The sequence below is a fragment of the Xylocopa sonorina genome, chromosome 12 (genome assembly GCF_050948175.1).
Source record: "Xylocopa sonorina isolate GNS202 chromosome 12, iyXylSono1_principal, whole genome shotgun sequence".
NCBI lineage: Eukaryota > Metazoa > Arthropoda > Insecta > Hymenoptera > Apidae > Xylocopa > Xylocopa sonorina.
In genome coordinates, this window is record NC_135204.1 from 6,366,720 (window position 1) to 6,387,646 (window position 20,927).

At 36.9% G+C, this 20,927-nt stretch overlaps 3 protein-coding genes across 6 annotated transcripts; 1 reads left to right on the top strand and 2 right to left on the bottom strand.

Moving 5' to 3' along the window:
* Window positions 1-492: 492 nt before the first annotated feature.
* Spt5 (Transcription elongation factor subunit Spt5) lies at window positions 493-5,102 on the bottom strand. Its single transcript, XM_076905919.1, has 11 exons — window positions 4,773-5,102; window positions 4,484-4,566; window positions 4,155-4,410; window positions 3,861-4,093; window positions 3,281-3,779; window positions 2,851-3,199; window positions 2,181-2,767; window positions 1,762-2,111; window positions 1,275-1,676; window positions 1,014-1,189; window positions 493-923 (listed from the first exon to the last, which is right to left on the bottom strand). The coding sequence occupies exons 1-11, from the start codon at window positions 4,994-4,996 to the stop codon at window positions 681-683; spliced, it is 3,402 nt and encodes a 1,133-aa protein (XP_076762034.1). The 5' UTR covers window positions 4,997-5,102; the 3' UTR covers window positions 493-680.
* Window positions 5,103-5,783: 681 nt separating this feature from the next.
* LOC143429620 (uncharacterized) lies at window positions 5,784-9,295 on the top strand. The gene is made up of 12 exons (XM_076905298.1): window positions 5,784-5,966; window positions 6,041-6,281; window positions 6,378-6,625; window positions 6,696-6,885; window positions 7,030-7,185; window positions 7,255-7,399; window positions 8,038-8,142; window positions 8,213-8,295; window positions 8,354-8,418; window positions 8,522-8,571; window positions 8,640-8,757; window positions 8,868-9,295. The coding sequence occupies exons 1-12, from the start codon at window positions 5,784-5,786 to the stop codon at window positions 8,940-8,942; spliced, it is 1,659 nt and encodes a 552-aa protein (XP_076761413.1). The 3' UTR covers window positions 8,943-9,295.
* Window positions 9,296-9,706: 411 nt separating this feature from the next.
* On the bottom strand, window positions 9,707-19,194 carry Oga (O-GlcNAcase). 4 transcript variants are annotated; one of them, XM_076905929.1, is made up of 14 exons: window positions 18,819-19,194; window positions 18,417-18,468; window positions 17,972-18,305; window positions 17,419-17,863; window positions 16,774-17,360; window positions 16,247-16,552; window positions 16,001-16,175; window positions 13,908-13,961; window positions 12,385-12,470; window positions 12,105-12,274; window positions 11,832-12,027; window positions 11,590-11,749; window positions 11,387-11,529; window positions 9,707-11,189 (listed from the first exon to the last, which is right to left on the bottom strand). In XM_076905929.1, the coding sequence occupies exons 1-13, from the start codon at window positions 18,886-18,888 to the stop codon at window positions 11,393-11,395; spliced, it is 2,772 nt and encodes a 923-aa protein (XP_076762044.1). In that variant the 5' UTR covers window positions 18,889-19,194; the 3' UTR covers window positions 9,707-11,189; window positions 11,387-11,392. The 4 variants fall into 4 exon arrangements, with proteins under 4 accessions (XP_076762044.1, XP_076762046.1, XP_076762043.1 ...); XM_076905931.1 differs by having other exon boundaries at window positions 9,707-11,529; window positions 16,789-17,360; XM_076905928.1 differs by having other exon boundaries at window positions 9,707-11,529.
* Between the last annotated feature and the right edge of the window lie 1,733 nt (window positions 19,195-20,927).

A 20,927-nucleotide genomic window follows, 5' to 3' on the forward strand; every position in this document is an offset into this window, starting at 1 on the left:
TTCAGAGCATTCTTTCGAAATACTATGTTATATTTCATTTTAAATAAAATAGATATGCAATGTTAATGACGTTCGTAATTACGTACCTTGCTATCTTAACGAGAGTAACTGCCACAAATACCGGAAATAACCACAGGAAGCATGATCTCATACTCCAATCGGTAAATCCCGATTAGTACGATTTTCCCTTGAAAAATTTCGGAAAATTTATACCGATCTCTTGAGCGTTCCCTAATCATCTCGCCACGACTTTTTCTCTTTTGTTATGCAACTAATTTCAGACTAATGAGCCACCAGAAATGATTAGAAAATAGTTTAGTTATTCGAACCTCTTGTGGCTATAATTTGCTTCGTTTTTCTCTCGTTAGATGGAAGACAAATTAAGAGCGGTTTACACGAAAGTATTTTTCACCAATTGCATCGTCGTCTTTTACAATATATTTAAAAAGATTCAACTTTAATCCTAGGGAAGGGTGCATTGGCCTTTACAATAATAATATGTATTTATTTTACATAATTTGAATGCTACTTTTGAACATAACAAGCAGTATAACGTGAAATTGTCGGTGTTAATGATGTCTGTATAATTTTCATTAAAAATCCCTGGAGTCCGTTTTCATCGTTAAAGACGTCTTTATAGATCCATTTTCTGGTTCGCAGTGCAGTTTTGGAATGAAGAATTACGTGTTCGGTGCCTTCATCTTGCATAGGAACCGCAAATGTAACATCTTCACTTCATCCTTGTTCAGTTTCACCACACCCTCTTGATTATCTATGGAGAGTAGTGTACCCACCGCTTCTCTGTCTTCTCCTATGATCACTTTGACTCGGTCGCCTCGCGATGGAACTACCGGTTCCAGCTCTTCGCAAACTAAGTTCACCACTCTGTCTTCCACAGGTAGAAAGACCGCGCACATGCCACCCTGTTGGCAGATTAATGACCAATTGCTCGATTACGAATCATCGTAGAAGTTTCATAAAATGTTGTCTCTTATAATATAACGAGTACTTACGGATATTCCTCGAATGACACCTTGTTGACCCGCCAATGCGGGATCCTGATGAGAATCACGGATTCGAACCTCGATATCCGTGGTGTGCCATTCGGTTCCTCCAATGATACCAGCGCCAACAGTAGTATCTAAACCAGCGCCTGGTGTCTGTGGATTGTACGGACTACCGGCAACTCCTAAAAAGCAAAACAATAATAATAACTTAGTAAATTACTTAAATTATTGCGATTAGAACAATGAAAAGTAACAAAGTAAAATTACCAGGAGTCATAGGACTGTAACCCATCGGTGAAGGCGTGGCAAACGCTCCGTGAGGACTGGTGGTGTATCCAGTACCACTTGGTGAAGGAGTAGCGACATATCCTGCAGGACTGGGACTCGCAGAGGCGCTTCCTGCTGGGCTAGGACTTGGCTGATACGAACTGAAACTTTGCTCTGAACCGTACATCGTGCCAGGCGTTTGCGGGGTGAACGGTCCGCCAGTAGGAGGGTAACCGGGTGCGTAGCCTGGAGATCCACCTTCTTCCATGCTGTATCCGTCGAAGTCGTTAGTTCTTGCGGGCGTATTGGTAACAGCAGGATCCCAGGCGCCAGATTGTCCAGGTGTGCGCGAACCATCGTGCGACGGTGTCATCGAACCATAATGAGGTGTACGAGAACCGTCTGCGAATAAAAAATGTTATGTTATCAAGTTTCAAATAGTGCTAACTCATAGTTTATTGAATAGCTATCTGTTTGAACTACTTACTTTCGTACATAGGTGTCTGGGAACCATGCATCGGTGTCTTGGACCCATCCCTGGCGTACATAGGCGTCTGGCCTGGTCCGTACGCTGGTGTCCTGTTGTAACTGCTGAAGCCACCATCTTTGGTGAGCACTGCAACGTTCGCGATGTGAGACCTGTCCACGGATATGGTTTGGCAGGTAGAATGTAACTCAACACGAGCAGTCGTCTCTGTAGCGTCCTTTACTATTCCAACGTTTCCTTTGTACGGTCCACCCGTTATCTTGATGGTAGTTCCTATTAACTCTCTGTCGCGTCTGGCGCCGCCTCCGCGACCTCTGCCTCGTCCACCTCCACCTCTTCCAAAACCACCTCTGCAAAATGGATTTTTTTGTATTGCGCGAATACAGCTATTCTGGAGGAGCGACGATAATGTTATTTACCCGCTAGGATGCATCGGCGATGCGATTCTTGGCGACATAAATCCCGCCACTGGCGTCATGGGCGATATATTGGATTTATTTCCGCCGGAAAGTTGTAAGTGTCTCGTCTTACAAACGAAAATCCCACCATTGTCGACAAACATCCTTGAATGCAGAAACGCGAAACTTCTGTACAAGTGTTTAATCTCACCGCCTCTTCCAGCGTGTGGACCATCCACCACTTTGACGATGTCTTTCCTCTGTATAGTGTTCTGCTGGGAGTCTAAAGCCACGGCGTTTCTATTCTCGCGTCTCTTCGCAAGCCCCTGAGGCCTGGCCTCTATCACCTTACCGTGCATCGAAAGTACATGGAAGTTCTCGCGTTCGAGTCGAACGATCACTCCTACGGTTTGCGCATCTAACTGTACTAAGTCACCCCATTGGAACTGACCCAAACTATCCACACCCGTTGCCATATCTGAACATAGCTGCAAGTCTCTCGGAAGGACTTCGAGTTCGTGCATGGAAAGGTCAGAAAATAGGACCACTCTGTTTTGTTCGACTCGAACTATCAAACCAGTATCACCTTCGTATCTTCCTGCTACAACCTGCAAATAATTAGTCAATGAAAAATCAAATTCTTATATAGTAAATTATATTCTACAGCCGCGTAGCGGATTTAGGTCGTCACCTTGACGTGATCGCCCATGGTGAAGTACTTTCTCAATTCGCACGCTTGGAATTCCAACGCTTGCTTAAGCTCCTCGTGTTTCGGCATCACCATGATCATGTTGCCATCTATCGAAACAATTTTCCCTTGCAAGTTGATCAATTCACCCTCACACACTTCGACATTGTCGCCTGTGCTGAAGGAATGAGTCACCGCAGCTTCCTCCTTCCCGGAAACACCAGTTGCTGGTGCTCCGCTTAAATCTAACTCGACACCCTCCGGGGCCTCCTCGAACCTCTCAAGTTCGGATAGGGTTGGTTTCACACCTTCAGCGATGATCGCGCTTGTCGTAAAATTTTTGTATAAAAATCTGAAATGCACATAAAAGGATATTCTTTCATTATAGAATTTAAATAATATATATAACGAAAGTATATTACGTGAAGCATACCCTTTTCTACTGTATCTGTTTCCTTCGAAAATCAAGAAGTCACCATCGCTAGTTACTTCTCCGCCAATAGCACGAATTGCTTCTGGGTCGAACGGTTTAGCCGGTGGTCTCCTCTTCTTCTTACGTTTCAAGGCTTCCGATTCGCTTTGAGCGGTCCTCAGTGCTCCACGGGGTCTAGTATAATCGATTCTCGGCAACAGCTTCAAGTGAACCTGATTCTGCGCCAAGTCAACGTAATCAACCTGGGCTATGTCATCCTTGTAAACTCCTCTTTTTAATCTGACCCACTGTTTAGCCTTCAAGCCTGTCTGCTCTTTGACTACGCGAAGCACATCAGTCATTTCCTTAATTGGCACCATCTGTTGTTTCCAAATACCCATCCTTAGATTTCCTACGTTCTCAATGGCGGCTTTCACGTGCGGTTGTTTGTACGCTTCTATGTAGATGTAACCCTTTACTCCTTCCGGTGCAACCACGGATTTTATTTGAAGTGGCTCGTCTAAAAATTAATTCATAGAAAATTCATTGAATTCACACTCCCTCTACCATTCAAGAGAAAGTTTAGCGTGATTATGCGTACTTGAGAATTGATATGTTATGAATTTTCGCATTAATAAGAGCACCGTTGCCTTTTCTTCTCCGATACGGCATTTTACCATCCATAGATTTGGATCCTTCACACCTGGCAGTAAAGTTTGTTGCGTAATCTCATCACTCATTTCTTCACCGCCATCTCCAAAGTGACGAGTGGCAAGAGATTCATCTGCATATTTTTTCCTCAGATATTCCTCTATTTCGTCCTCTTTTTGGGAACTGTAAAGAATATGTTGATGTTAGTTTAAGAACAAATAATATTAAAATTCAAGATACTGACTCCCAAAGATTGGTGCCTCTACGCCTGCCTTCAATATCTCTGGCAGTAGGACCCAATTCGTCCACTTCGTTTCCGACAATGCCAATTTCCTGGGCACCCTCCTCCCATTCATCGTCATCTTCAACTTCATCATCTACCTCGGCCTCATCTATGATGAAGTCACGGCATTTGTCTTTTTTCTTCTTCTTCCGAGGCCTGTCGTCGTCTTCTTCTTCTTCCTCCTCATCATATTCGCTGCTATCATCGAGATCCTCTCCTGAATAAAAAGAAATACACTTATAGCCAATGAATCTTACATTTTACATTGCTCGGTTACACATTTACTTTACCTTCAGGCTCTTCCTCAGGCTCCACCATTTCTTCATCTCCAGATCTTGCTTCCTCCGCCTCGTCTCCTCTACCATCCTCGGAACTAAAGATTTAACAAATTCTAGTCATCCCTGACAAATATCATATTCAGTAAGTAGCACGCTACGTTAGAAATTACATAATGCAAGGTGTACTGAAATATTTTCATATCTGTGGGTTGCTATTGGTTTACGACTCGAATTAGTCAGTACAAAAGATATCTCACAAGTATCCAAGTACATAAGAGTTTCATTTCTTTATGTTAATTACCCGGACGCTGAACGAGACCTCGATCTCCACCTCGACGGACTCCTGGATCGTGATCGTGACGGGCTTCTACTACGAGAAACGCTACGCGATCTCTCCCCAACGCTGCCAGCATCGCTGCCAGCTGCGGATTTTAACGAACGGTTCTCTTCTTGATCACTCTCGCTTCCACCACCGCCCCGATCGCTTTCATTGTCGGACAGATTGCTGGCATCTGAATCCGACATTTTGCACAGCGACTAGTTCGTATCTCGATTAATCAGAATGATTAAACACAAAACAGAACAGCTTGGTTAGACCAACGGAGCGCTCGCAGCACAGAATAACCAAACAAAATATCCGTGTAAGAATGTCTTAAAAGTGAGCGCACTCTATGTAAGATTGCTTAAGTTAAGAGTTGCAGGTGTTAAAATTATGATAATATAGTGATGGACGTTGTTACTGATTGTCAGTTTCTCTTACAGAACATAAATATTGTTAAACGTATGTTGTAGTTCTAATTTTCGAGACTCACTTTGGAGCGTTGTTATCATTTCTGTGTCGGTCACGATTTTACCGACAGAATGTGGAAATAGATTAAAGCGCTACCTATGATGGACAAAGTTATTACTTTTAATTTCAAAAATTTTAATTGTATAAATCCTCTGATTAGAAGTATATTTCAATTTTAAGATTCTTCATGCCTTTTCAGGAATTTAGTTCCTTATGAAACTATAGATTAAATGCACAAAGGATCAAGGCTAAATGGATATAAAATTATAAAAAATAAGAAACTATAGGAAAACAAGGAAAAATAGGGAAATATCTTCGTCAGTCCTATCTTTCACCACTATATGTTCCTTACTTTCAATAGAAGTAACAATATAAATACGCAATGCACCTTTCTTGTCACCTAGGTGACGAATAAACAGGCGTTACAATTAATTCGATCGATCATTGTTACTCTATCACCCTTGACATTCAGAAACGAGATTTCCTTTCCGTGGAAGCTTAAAACAAACTCATTTTCACGCCATGTGCGATTTGGCAAAAGACTTATTAACTCAATATTATGGAATTGGCGCTGAGCTGAGTGGCAAAAAGTTCCTGTCCATTCATCAAAGCGTACAAAATGTAAAGAACGAGGAAGAGAAACAGATTACGGAGCAAATCACCTTGATTAATAATGAAGAGGATATCTCCGATGAAGAATACCAGGTGATTTGGAATCATTTATGATCTTTATTCTCCTCATTTATTTAACTTAATTGGTTGCGTGTAATTTTCCACAGGAAGAAAATGACGATAGTCGGAAAACAAGTGTTGCAAATGGATCGCAACCATTACCATTACAAACTTTAGACAGCATGGAAGATGCATTCGACTCTGATGAAAATTTTGATCTTCTTGATATCGAGTTTGGACCAAACGTTATGTGCAATGCTTTCGAGAATTCATCATCCTCTGAGACACCGAAAGCACCATCAGACGATGCTCCTTCTGATTGTATAAGAAGAGAAATTGGAGAACCAGGTAATCTATAATAAAAATGTACTAAATTTAATTTTTGAGGCTTTCTAAAATTGATAAAGGTATACATGGGTATTAAGTGTATCTTAAATATTATAGAAATCGAAATAATTGGCGCGAAGGAAAATGGTTCGAGTTTAACATGCATCGAGGATGCTTTCTCGGATAATGCTTCGGAATGTTCTTCCACGGTATTAAAAAAACCGCGGAAATCTTCGAGCAGCATAAATTTGCCTCTGCTAGTACGCAAAAGGGAGCCTGTTTGTAACGAAACATTTGCAGACTTTTCTAATACCGACTTAAAACAATTTCCCAATGAAATATTGTACAACTTCTCGCAATTAAAGGTATACATACATTTATAAATGATTGTATGAAAATGTACAATTAAAGTACACTTTGTTCTTTTATTTGCAGATGCTGTACTTGTCGAACAATGATCTAATGGAACTTCCAGACGAGGTTTTTAGTACCTTGAAATATTTGGAATGGTTGGATGTGAGGAATAATCGACTTTCTTCTTTGCCAAGTAGTATCAAAGGACACAAGTGCTTAGAAACAATTTTGCTTCAAGGAAATAGAGTGGAGAATCTTCCATTAGAACTTTGTAAGCTTCGATCAAACGTTCCTCATTTTCTTCTTTCCTACTTTATAATTTTTTTCGCCGTTTCTAAAAATGTATAAAAATTCAGAATTATTGAATGAGCAATTAATAAGTTGATAAATATAAACTTATTTGATCTACTTTCAGGTACCCTGCCGAATCTGAGAACCCTCCATGTGACCCAAAATCCGCTTGTTACACCGCCAAAGGAGGTTGTGGCTTCCGGTTGCGCGGCTATCTTGGAATTCTTGCGTTTCAAGTGGAACAACGCGCACCCTGAAGAAAGGGTTGAACCCAAGGAAAGTGAGTGTCTGATGTTTCAGTTCAGAGAACTGAGATTGGTAAACAAATTAATTTTATTTACCTTTCCAGATAAAATTGAGCCCAAATTGTCGACAATTCTGTGCTACCAGAGTCCCTCAAAAAATAAGAAGAAAACAGTACGGTTGCAGGATAGTGTTCGTAACAAAAATGAGTCTAAAAGAGAGAAACGCAAGTTTTACAAGCCCAGTAACAGGTATTATAACGAAAAATTGACATTTCTGAGGAACCTCGATTATCCTTCAGAGAAGAAATCTAAGTCCTCTATTGATTTCTATTTACGAAAAATGACTGATTCCAAAATGAACAGAAAATTACAATACACACGAGAAAAGTCAAGATACAGTTTGTCAAATAATAAAATAGATAATTGTATCGATAACGAAATCGATGAAATGAGTGACAAAATTTTGCATCTGATGGGTCCATCTCCAAGATCACTTTATGTTAGAAACAACGTGAACATTTTAAGAACTTATCGCAAATCAGTAGAGAAAGAGTGCAAGCGTATAAGTAAAATCAAAGCACCTGTTTCTGTAGTGCCAGATAATAGCGTATCGTTTAAAAAATGTGATAAATACGATGAGGAAAGGATTAAACGCACTTTCGACATTGTTACAAAAGATGGGAAAAGATTTAAATTGAATCCGATGAGATTAAACGATTCAAATTGGATGTTGTCGTGTTTAGAAAATTATATAGGGATAAACAAATAGTTGAAATTATGTTTGCTTATAGAAATATGCAATTTAGTATAGTATAAGTAGTCGAATTGTCTAAAATATCTTTCATTTAAAAACAAATTCTTTTCAATCTTATTTTCCAATCATTTAGATGCGAAAGTAAAGGTGCAAATGTTCTAATGGAACATCGTTTGTTATGGTTTTCGAAACTGAAAGAATTGTTCTGCAAAGAGACGTCGAAACTTCAGAAAATAAAGTAAGACTTTTTATTTCATTTGCCTCGTTGAAAAGAAGATATATTTCTTTAGATCTGTTCTATTGTTTAGGGATGAAAATGTATTAAAAGAATGGAGGCGAAATAAAAGGAGTTACAGTAAATCTATGGAGAATGCCATGAAACGAAACGAAGGTATAAGAAATTTTATTATACCATTTATTTCATTCTTAAATAAAATATCATTTATTAGATAACATACCGTTTGGATTCGACATCGAAGACTATGCTTCCATATTCAAACGAAATTCCAAACCGGTGAGATTCGATATGTTTTTAAATATTTTTTTTCTTAAATTCTTCTATTCACTTACAAAATTTTACAAAAATCTCACTGTACATACGTTTATTAAAACTCTAGAAAAAGTTGGGCTCAAGAAAAAAGCAGAAGCAAAAATTTATACCTCCAACGTAAGTGGGCAATTTTATGTAAATGTTATTTTAAAAAAGAACCGTGAAATTCAAACAACATTTTGCAGAGATATTAACAAGAAAATTAATGAACTATTAGAATCTTTAAACAAACTTGAAATAAATACTGTGGACGAAACAACGCCTAGAACTAAACAAAGCTTGTTTAAAAATGAAATAGAAAAGGTATTTGATACGCTTATTTTCCTACATTAAAAATTGCAAAGTTATTACAAAGAGAAAATGTATATTCCTTGAATAATAATGATTCTCGTGCATTATTTTTGAATTTTCAGATATTACAATTCCAAAATGAAATTCAGAATTTGCAAAAATACAATGACATCGCAACGGTACCAATGAAAAACTAAAACCGGACTGTGCAGTCATTGATTCGTTTCAAAAATACAGTCGACTTCGATTTCGGCTACACCAAGTATCAGTCTTGAAGTGTTTATTTAAATAAACCAGTAATAATCACATATCGTTTCAATAGTGTTAATTACACATATGAATTACAAGTACACACGACGAGATAACTGGAAACATTATTGTACGCACATTATTCTCTTTTTCCTACCGTATAAAAAGCATCAAAAAGAATGAACCTATTTTAAAAAGTTGCTCGTTATACAAAAACCGTACCTTTGAAATATCATTCGTATTATATACAGAATCCCCTGTAAACATGTTTAGGAACGTAGTTTCAAGTGATGAAAAAAAAACATGCGATAGTATACATATATATAAATCAATCTTAAAAAGACAGTTATGAATAAAAAAAAAAAGGAAGAAAAAATGACTAAACTACAAATTAATTTTCGCCTTCCAGCCTTCCCGTCAATATTACTATTCTCATCGTTTCTACGTTCGACCGCCACAAAAAACGTGCGAATATAAAATAAGACTCGTGAACATTATCAACTTCACATAGTACATCAGAATAGATTTCATAGTTACATGAACGATTTTTACGGTGATCGAATCTTTCTTTTCTTTTCTTTTTCTTCTGTACATGGCACCGCATCTTCAAAGTTCTTCGATCGGAGTAAAAAAAAATCACACCTTAGTCTGCGATACAACTTTTCCGTTTCGTAATAGTACTATGACCGATAATAATTGTAAGGCAAGTATATATCTAAGATTTTCCATATTTATTTGAATTCTTATTCTCTCTCGATACGTGTGCATGTGTGTATGCCTAATTCGTTAATTACTTCCTATATGATTCTGTACATTTGATACACTGATGCATACAACGCGTGGTACGAACAACTAGCTTGTCGATACCTAACCAGCAATGTAAAGACGTAACTGATATTACTACTAATTGTTAGTGCATACATTTTACCTGTTCTCTCAGGAACGTAAATAAATTTACGATTGATTCAGTTACTTGCCATAAAACAGAGCAACTTATCGTTAAAAAAAATAAACAATCATATAAAACGTAACGTATAGATTACTCAGCATCTTTGACGCCATAGAATTAAATTAGAAATTATAAAGTTAGCTGCTTTCGGGTACATACGAATGCTAATGAATAAAAAATTGTATACAGTATGCCCAGCAATCATGGTACAATCCTATTACAAGCTCTCGGATCTTTAAAGTCGTTTAACGTCATTTTTCAATTTTAACTTCGATACGTTTAAAAAAAGTATTCCATATCTGATTCTACCATGATTATCAGGACCCACTCTCCATATATCGCATTCCCCTGGCTATACGTAGGTACGCGTGTACGTACTGCGATCGTAGAGACATTTAGTAATCGCCAATAATATCGATATCTGCATGAATAAGAGCAACGATAGTTAGGACGATACGTTAAACATAAAAAGGCCTTACGATAGGCGCATTAAATATCGATTATGTATATACAATCTCTTCGACGTGAATTTTTTTTGCTACCGGGCAGTACAGTACCTATTGATTAGGTGGTTTTCTTAAAAACATGGATTCCAACATTAAAACTAGACCTTGTGTTCTTTCATTTTCTTGTTTTTATGGCGTATTAGAACGAAGTTTGTTTCTCACTCTGTGTCTCGCATTCTTTCCTTTCTTCGTGTCTGCGATTTCGATAGGAAAATATCTTTCGATGGATTAAAAAGCTTCAGTTAATTTGTTAATTGAACACACATACTGGCATTTTCTTCTTTCCACTTCATTCACCACGTTATACATATATATATATACATTCTTTCGATTTTCAAGAAAATTTTCTATTAACATACAAGCATACCAGATATATCGAAATCCCATAGTGTGTTGTACGTACAAACATAATTATTCGTAAAATTAATAGATCCCCATTTTTACTTTGCTTCCACGTTCCGCCTTGCTTCATTTAATCCTTACTATTGCACTTTATAACACTTCCTGTCGCATATTCCCCGTTCAACGTTATTGCAACTTAATTCGTGCGGTAGATGCGTTCTATATGCGAGCATTTACATCATTAAACACATTTGGGTGATCTGTTTTATCCTGTTTACAGTTTAAAAAGGCAGATATCTTGTAGGTCAGATTTTTTAAAAGGAGTATGAATCCATTTGAAGATCCTATAATGTATAACCTGCCTGCGTTTTCTCTTTCTCCTACTCGCAGGGGAGTATCTGTCGACGAATCAAGTCTCTGTACGTTGCACGAAAACATACAACAATCATAGAAACCTTCCCAGGACCGTTCTCGAAATAAATACATTTCTTTAATCGTTATCATTTAAAAGTTTGCATCTCTAAGTCATAGAAGCCTTCTTCGAGGATGGTCCGAGCAGATACACTTTATTCACAAATATCACTGGCGTACTCACTCTTTGTTAGAAACTTCTACACATTGTTTTCATCCCAGGATGTTCCTCGTGCGCCGGATTCAAATCGATAAAACCTAATTTACTATAGAACTCATGGGACTCCTTGTCTGTGCTTGACATTGTTGTATGTACACCAAAGGAGCCTGAAACAGTTCTTTTAGAGTTAGCAAATATTGGAGGAGACAGGGAGAGCCTCAACTTACCATTTGCTCTTAAAGCCGCCAGAATGCACGTAATTAATCGTTTAGGCACGGATTGATCCGTAACACTTGGTAATATGGCGCATAATAACTTCGACGGATGTTGTCTACACAATTGTTCGGGTACATCCGGTACAAACGAGTGGAAGTACCGTATCGCATCCTAAATAAAAATTACAGTACAATATTTTCATATTGAAAGAATTGATAGAGATTATTAATGTTAATAGAGTAAAGGGAAATACCTGAACATTTTCTGGTAATTCATTAATACCTTCTTCCAGTGGATATTTCATTCGCAATTCACGAATCCAAGAAACAGCTAATTTCTGATTATAAGACTTTACATTTAAGGCAGCCAGTGCGTAACCTACTATACCACTTTCATCCTCGACAACCATACACAGTTCTGGACTTAAAGTCAGAAAACCGCCGACCATTCTATGATTAAAATTACAAAGAACATTACTTACTTCCTAAGGAAAATATCGTTCGTATATCAAAAATATTATTCTTACCTATCCGCCACTGCAGACGACCCAATGCAGCCACAGATTTTATTGCAGACAGTGTAAATTGCATCTTCGTCACTTGTTACATAAGGCCTGATTGTGTAGATTTTACTACTGGGCACTTCTGGTGCCTTATAAACGAATAAATCATTACCACTGTCGACTGGAATTAATCTCTGTAAAAAAATAATTGAATGTTAATTTTCTTTGGTTTATTTCTTATTTTGATTACAAATTGAAATAATCATTATTAAAGTTAGATTCTATTTTTACAAAATAAATGTACCTGTAGATCAGCTGTTAGTCCTCCACGGAACACCCACGGTTCTTGATCTCCGCTCATGAACGTTTCTTTCCATCCATTCGAGAACCCTATTCCCAAGATACAATATATGGTCTTAATAAAGCGGTGAAATACGAAACGTTATGTACGCGCGATTATGCAGTTTGCAAAATTTATGAAATGGCTTCTCCACTGCTCTGAACACTAATTTTGCTTAAAATTTGTAACATGCATAAGTGGACTTCGATCGATGGAGCTTTTAGGTTTCTTTATCTCATCAGCACTAATGATGTACCCTTTGCATTATTTAAAACGTCGAAGGGAACGTATTTGCAAGACAAAGAAATCCATCGATCGAATAGAGAAACTACGGTGCACCATTTCGTTGACGAATAAAATCATATTTAACTTGATCATGTTTGGTCTAACTGTTCATATGTGTAAAGAACAATTTTAAAATAAGAAGAACGAGAAACTCATATAAGGTAGTTTGAAAAACAAGTCTAGTTAAAGGGAGATCAATTTGTCAACGTTGAAATATTGTATATTTAATATTAATCTTGAATCAATTGTGATGAAAGTAAAATATAATAGCAACAAAAGTTGGTTTTTATAGAATGTTGCACCAAAGTTCGCGCAAAGACAAGTTCCTGAGATAATGGAAGGGAAGATGGGATTGGTAGGATGGTATAATCCAGTTTGCCAAAATGCGCCTGAAATAAAACTCCTATTACTCCTGAAAAGAATACAGTTTCTGCAACTAAAAGAAATTAGTACAGGCAAGTTGGCAAAAGGAGGATGTTCTACTGATCACTCACAATTCACGAAAGATGCTACACAATGGAAGTCTGCTTTTACAAATAATAAACTCTTACACATTTTGAAAAACAAAAAAAGAATTATAGAACATACAGCTTTTGTTGATTGTGATTGACCAGTATAATCTCAGGAAAAGCCCTTAACAATTCAGGAAATTGTCCTAACATTGCCAATTTTGTAGAAACTTCAGATGAACTTACTTTGCATGCAAAAATCATTGCTATACAAAATTCATTGAAATCTTACATTTACAAAACGGAGTAAAAAATTCATATTGTAATACAATGTTCAATTGTACTTAACTTATACACATTTTTAAATAGCAATTAATGTATAAAAAAAGTTCGAATAGGTGCTAACGCAAATGAAATTCTATACAGATACAGAGACAAAATAAAAATCGAGTAACACATTTATGTGCATTCTGCAGGAATAAAATTTCAATATACGCTTTGTGAGAATTTTTGCAAAATAAAAAAGTAGGTCCATCTTATAGCAAACTACATTATATAAATACTAGAGATATTTAATAGATCCTTCAAGACATCAGAACGCTGCTTCTACGCGCAAATCTCTTGCTTATATTAATTATAATAATGGCTTTTTTACAAAGCTTCAAACACAGGTATTATCATTATTCTCGTCAGTTTGAAGCTTTGCTGATCGCGCGCTTTTTATTGGATTACTCAGACTGATGAATCGCATACATGTGTAGCTTCCCTGGGTAAACGTTGTCATCGTCGACGGGAATCTGCCAAACGCTATCAACAAGACAGAAAACACAGAAAATGCACGTTAGTCAGTGAATTGAAGCTGTATTGTTCCTCATACATTTATACTGTTAGCAGAAACTATTTATTACAAACGTTGAATTTTTACCTTTATGGTAACAGTTTAACATAAGAAGTAGGTGTAGCACTTATAATATACATCACAAAGCAAGAAAATCCTTTTGAGTCATCGAATATATGATTTATATTATTGCAACAAATAGATTCTGCCAAATCATTATCTGTGAAAGAAAGTCAGCCAATATGTTAATAGCTGGCACAAGGTTACTTAAAACATGGTATTTGTTCAGGTCCACATAGATGCTGTTAAATAATTTCCCAAAAAGTGTTTGCTATGGAAAAACCATCTGCCGTATAATGCACTATATAGAAAGTCACATCAATTCCCTTTGTGTTCATTGTTAATTTTTATCTTGATAATACACTACAACTTATGTACAATTTTCTAGGCATGGGGAGAAGGTATGAAAGAAATAAAATTGAGAAATGTTGTGACATTCTTTGTTCGCTAACAGAACTGTAAATAGGAAGCCGTTAGTCGACAAATGAGAATATAATTTTATAATATATTGTATGTACAGTTGAAAGTAAAAAGGTTTACAGTGACATCATTCCTGTATGAGAACTAATTCGCTAGTAACTGTGTTTCAGTTTTGTATAAGAGGAAATGTACATTGTATTTGACAGTTATGTTCTGTGCTTTTTTTAGACCATGAATGTGTACAAGTAACAATAGTAACTTATATCTTTATATTGTTCTGATTTTGACTTACGGCAGTCCTGTTTATTCATTTACGCGCGCCATATGGTACATTTGATTCTAAAGCGCAGAAACAAATGTACAGATGCAATTCCATAGATATGCGATCTACGAAATATTTCGATTCCAATCATTACTGATGTATGTATCCATAGTCTTTTCCTAGATCTTTCAAAAGCTTGTCAAATTATACAAAAATTGCTTCTTCTAACTAATAAATTTGTTAGACTGACTACTTTTTAAATTCGTTAAATTGTAGTCTACTTCTCTTCCTAAATTGTCACTATAAATAATGACATTTACAACATAATAGTGGGTTACGATTGTAGTTCAATGGTACATGTAATTGCATAATGAAAAAAGAACATGTAGGATTAAGGATAGTGACATTATTCTATAATTTTGTTTAATTTGAAAATAGATTAACAAAACATCAGTAACTTATGAAATCAATGGTTCATGTTTTTTGCGTGTTTGATGATGGTATAAATTTAGTCATTTTACAAGAAAGTGCAGTGTAATAGATAATATGAACTATTGAATGATTAAGAAAAATAGTTTTGAACAACTGACTTAGTGTAATGTTTAATAAAAAAATACGTAAAAAGTTTTCTCTTAGCGTATTAAAAACAATAGAAAATTATAAGCAAGTTATAAAAGTATATTTATTTTATATATATTTGTTAGCTAAATTGTAATTTAATTCATAAATAACATGTCTTTCTTGTAAACAGACAAAATAAGTGAGTTAAAAAAACGGATAGAACATGTTACACTTACCGATACTCGAGACACTTTTGTTCTGAAATATAAGTATAGGCAATAAATTATAGTACTTTTGAGAAAAATTAATAACAGCACTCATCTGTAGTACAACAAATACGTCTACTAATCACGATAAAACTCGAAAATTAAAAAAAAATAAAATAAAATTCAATAAATTTTGTACGTTTTTCTGTAGTATATTATCGCAGTGACATTGCAAGTGATTCTTTTTCTTATCATTGTACCAGCATACTAGCATCTTGAATGAACTTTCCTTGTACATTTCAATACTAATATTTCTATAATTATATTTAAATGGAGCAATAATAAAGATTAAGAAATATCTGAATGGTAGTTTTAATACTATTTTCTACTTGATTTGGAGCTTTTTTCTTATTTCACTTCTGTTTCAAGATACATAGTGAAACACAACGAGATACTGATGAATATATTTAATTTATTATACAAAGAGAATGTAACTTACCCAACCATTTCACGTAACTGTTTAATAAAGACACGACTCCTCGCATGTCCCACACATACGAGTACAGATCATATAGCAACTCACGATTATTACAGAATGTAAGTCGCTGAAACAGTCTGTTCACGGCGTTACACATGTCATTCAACTTAGATGCCCGCATGTGCCATTCTTCGATCTAAATATTTGTTAAAATGATATTAGATATCATTGTTCTAAGAGCTACATAATATTAGAAGAATCACTTACATCAGACTGAGATGCAGATTCATCTTCTTTCGGCTTTCTCATAACGACGTGAGCGTTACTTTTCAACCAATTGAATTCTTGTAATAATTGAATGCCTTGACCACCGTGTTCAAATGGTAAGTAGAAAAGGTCGCACAGTAACGACAAATCCTCTTGTGTTAACCGTTTGTCAGCGTCGAACGATTCTTGCGGTTCTTGATCTACGTTATCGCCGCTCTCGTTCTCAACGATCATTTGGGTACCATTTACAACAGGCGAGGTGCCATCCACTTCTACTTGCATACTTCCAGAGGCTTCGCTACACGTCTGCGGAACATATTTCATTAAACTTCAAATTCTATTTCAGCCGTAGTTCAGGCTGGGTGCAAAAAAGCGTGTTTCAGCAGTATACTCAATTATATGAAAATCTGCAAACACCAGCGTGTCTGCATATCTTCGTATAATTCAATGTATTGCTAGAATTGTCAACGACGAAAACAGACACGTGTCTCACACGCTCATCTGCACCTGGCCTTAAAAAGACTTACAGAAGTGTTCTCTACCATAGCATCGTCCTCTGTTTGAATTTTGGCCGCGTGCGCTGGAGAGCTATTAGGCGTTGTATTACAATCCATCGGCTCCATGGACGACAAAGTATTCGAACTTGGTACATTCTCCACACTTGTGGAAATCGACGAGATAATGGGTTCGCTAACCACTGTGGTTTCGGATACCAGAGAGTTCATGACGGGAACAGAGGGGGGTTGTATGAAACTATCACCAGTAGTTACAGTTGAGCAAACCTCAGCCAACGCTTGAAGATGATTAGAATTATTTACTGTCGTGGACGTAGCTGGGACGGAGGTTGTCGTTGTTGTCGACGTGAGGCTCATACATGTATTCACAGATGGGATTATTGGGATTGGTATTGTCGGAGCAACGCATGGTTGCGGTTTCGCTATTACGCCCCATGCATTCCGTTTCTTATTGAATTCCACTAACCAGTCGTTAATGGCATTTTTCAATGCGTGTCGAGGGTGATATATGTTTGGAGACATTGTTGACGGTACATCCTCGCCAAGTACACCATCTTCTGTTTCAGTTTCTAATTTTATGTCAGCTGATACAGTATCATCTGCAAGGTATACCACATGAAAGAGAGAGACAGGGAGAGATGGGAGATAAATACTTACTTAAACTTAAGTCTCTTTTTCCATCTACGTTACACCTACTCCATTGAGCCAATGTATGAATTGCTATAAAGTTTGCTCCATATTCGCAATTGGGATTAGTTAAAACACCTCTCAATTTAGGAATCAAGTCGGGAGATCTACCAGAATATGGTCCTAAGAATACTCGCTTTTGATCGTAATCATTAGCATGTAAATTATCCCATATGACTGGTGGCCTTCTTAAAACTTCGGTGATCTCCTCGATGGATTCAACGGTTAGAAGTCTAGATATGACTTTGGGCCCAGTCCACATTATATCAATCTCTTGAGCTAATTTACTACCAAGAGTGTTAAGGTATTCTGAAGATGCTACATTTGGCATTGCCCGAGTTGCACAATATTGTGTTGGACACAATAGAAAACGGGGTTGGCCAAGGTGTTGGAAAATATCATTTGTAACAGAAACCTATTGATAAATTCTTTAAATTAATCACAGACAAAATACTTAACAGCTATTATATTAACTTTAACGTACTGTTAAACATAAGAGTTAATTAAATCATTTAATACACACTTGTGCATGAGCAAAAGATTGAAATACTTCTTTGTCTGCTTCACTCATTTCAGGCTCTATATCGTCGAATAACAACGCAAAAGCAGTGCAGCCAAACTGGCTAACCTGCTCCAATTTCCTCTTTAGTACTGTAACTTCTTTTACACTTGAGTAAGTGATATCCAAGCCTGGCGATAGGGCATAATAAAAAGTGATACCACATTCTCTAGCTGCTGTTATCAATCCAGTCAAATGCTCTGCTTCTTCAACTGTATATAAATCTCTCCAATATGCCCGATGTTTGTAATCATCCTTCGGAGCATACAAGTACGAATCCATTCCCCATTTTTTTAATCTAAAAATTAAGGAATAAAGGGTGTTTGAAAACTGGAGTTTCTATCATTAAACTTATTTAATTCCTATTCTTTTCTATCATTAAACTTATTTAATTCCAAACTACATTTACTTTTGAAATAAATCCTTTCTTTGCTCCGTAGTCCAAGGCCGCCCATAAAATCCTGAAATACCAAACAATACAAATTACTTTATTGAACTACGCATCAAATCATTTTCAAATCGCATTACACTACAGGCTTTTATATCGTGATACAAGTTAAACGAAGATGTCCTATTAGTTGCAAATAAATATATAGACAGTCAACGCTCCGCAGGGGTATCTATACATCATTGAATCATTCTCTAATTTTACTGAAATCACATTTAGACCTTCCTCTCGCCAACAGATACCATATTGGTTTAAACACACAGCTACATCGCTGGTCGGTAGTTGGAAGTGCAAGCGTCCCAGCACTATTGCCAGCCGCACTATCTAATCGTGTCTCGTGCCGCAGAACGATCGTCCACGTACCTTCGACGACACCGCAGATGAAGTTGCCGTTTTTTATATTCAAATTTGCTGCCCCATTCGTTTCCGCCATTGCGGATCGCGGGAGGCACGTTTTGTTTAGCACCGAGCACTACAGAAATGGGTAGGAGTTGGTGCTGTGCAAGGTGCCGTTGTTTCACTCTGGCGAACGCGGATGCAGGATCGTCGTGAATGCACTCTACCTCGCAACACGGTCCCGTTGCGCGAGCGTCACGACAGCATCACTCGTTGCCTTTGGGGGGACAAAAAAATAATCTACTCGGAACTGTGCAATTCCGACGGGTGGAATAAAAACCTAATCTCTCGGGTTTCTGACAGACTGCACCCGCTGCCCTGATCGATACTGAACGATCCCTCGACCCTCGATCCATCGACTCTATGCAGAACGATTAACGGAAAGCTCCGTCGGATCGTGGCGCCACCTGAGACTTAAATCATGGACACATTTTGGAAGGAACGCTGCCCGGGAAATTGCTCAAACGAAATACCAGTTCTACTATGCGATTGGACTTATTGGAATGTCTGACTACTGGAAGACGCGACGAAGAAACAGAAGAAAGTAATGAGACGTAGCTTCCTGCGCGTCTTTGTTTCGTAAGAGTATTATTTCTAACGATTAACCTTGAACCAACATTAAATGGCGATTTATAGTTGTGTTCGATAATATCAGTTATCTTAAGGTAAATATTTATAATAGAATAGGGATTAAGTGTTGACTTAAATACTTTGTTTAGTTGACTCGAGTGTTTTTATTTTAGATGGAAAAATTTAAGAAAGCGAACAGGAGGAAGTTCCAGAGCGCGCAAGAAGATGTCGTTAATGGATACTTAATCGTTTACGTGGTAGCCATTGAACTGCTATAAATGTAGTTGCAGTTTCAAAATTAACAACGGCGCAGATATAAAAATGCGGTAAGCTTTTGTAAAATTACATTTTATCGTATATTTCAGATCGCTTTTTTCGCATTTAGACAAATTTTTGACATCGTGTTAAATTAAACAACGTGACGGTAACATTGTCACATTGATTTAATCTTTCACATTTTGTGACTCAAACTTGATAGTATTAATATCAATTAACAAAATATTGCACAAAATAGGTAAAGTCGTGTCCATTAAGATATCCATTGAATTTCATGTATGAAAATAGTCGTATCTAGAAAATGAATAAACTCGAGCTACATAATTAGATATGTTAATAAATTTTGTATCGCAAAATGTCTTATTCAACTATTCACTGATATCGAGCGGGAACTCGATAAGCACTATCAACGCAACAAGATTTGTTTCGTCGATCGTGAAACGAACTTATAGGAGACCGTGCAAAATTCGTTCTATATATTCATACTGGTTTTATCAGCGGCATCGATTAAACGTAGTCAACGTATATGTGATTTCGGTATCGTATAACCTCAGTGTTAGTTCTTGCCGCAGGAAACGCCACATAAAGCATAGTCCTGCAATACTAGTTTACATACGTAACCAACGTTCAAACACATAGCTTCAAAAGGAACATTATTAATTGTTGTAAAGGGAGCACTATAAATTACTACGAAAAGGAAGTTATCTTAACGAGAAGATAATCAAAAGATACATGTATTTATTCATGTCCCATTATAAATGATAATTTTATTCTTTCCATAGGGTCATTAACAATTGATTTTTATCACACTTCTTCTGAACGAAGAAAACTACCAGATATTCTCGAGTACAGGTCTTAAATGTTCAATCTCTTTCGTTTCATGAGAATATCGCACACGCTGTTCGAGATTTTCCAAACCGGTTCCCCGAATTCGAACCGCGCATCTTTATTGAACGCAATTCTTCCTATAGCATAACAAATCGATAAGACCCGGTTTAAAAATATATCCATCCGCTTCCTGGAACCGCAAACGAAAATAAATTCATCAAACTTCCCATACATAAAATATGAACTTCATCATTTTTCTTCTTTCAGCGAGGAACGCAGTCCGCACAAGAGAATCATGCCGTTCCCTGCGCGTACCCCACGGCGAGCTACCCTGGCCAGGAGATCGAATCTAAGGTATCCTCGATCGGGATGTTCGTAACCCTGAGCCGGCTGCTGAGAAAG

Bases quoted from the DNA above. Each gene is read 5' to 3' on its own strand.
- Spt5 (XM_076905919.1), bottom strand. From the start codon at position 4,996: ATGTCGGATTCAGATGCCAGCAATCTGTCCGACAATGAAAGCGATCGG. The intron at 3,780-3,860 runs GTACGCATAATC...ATTAATTTTTAG, and splicing joins CATAACATATCAATTCTCAA to ACGAGCCACTTCAAATAAAA. The intron at 1,190-1,274 runs GTAATTTTACTT...TTTGCTTTTTAG, and splicing joins TTACAGTCCTATGACTCCTG to GAGTTGCCGGTAGTCCGTAC.
- LOC143429620 (XM_076905298.1), top strand. From the start codon at position 5,784: ATGTGCGATTTGGCAAAAGACTTATTAACTCAATATTATGGAATTGGC. The intron at 7,400-8,037 runs GTATTATAACGA...CCAATCATTTAG, and splicing joins TTTTACAAGCCCAGTAACAG to ATGCGAAAGTAAAGGTGCAA. The intron at 8,758-8,867 runs GTATTTGATACG...TTGAATTTTCAG, and splicing joins TTAAAAATGAAATAGAAAAG to ATATTACAATTCCAAAATGA.
- Oga (XM_076905929.1), bottom strand. From the start codon at position 18,888: ATGGCGGAAACGAATGGGGCAGCAAATTTGAATATAAAAAACGGCAAC. The intron at 16,553-16,773 runs GTAAGTCTTTTT...TATGTTCCGCAG, and splicing joins CTATGGTAGAGAACACTTCT to ACGTGTAGCGAAGCCTCTGG. The intron at 12,028-12,104 runs GTAAGAATAATA...TTTTAATCATAG, and splicing joins TCGTCTGCAGTGGCGGATAG to AATGGTCGGCGGTTTTCTGA.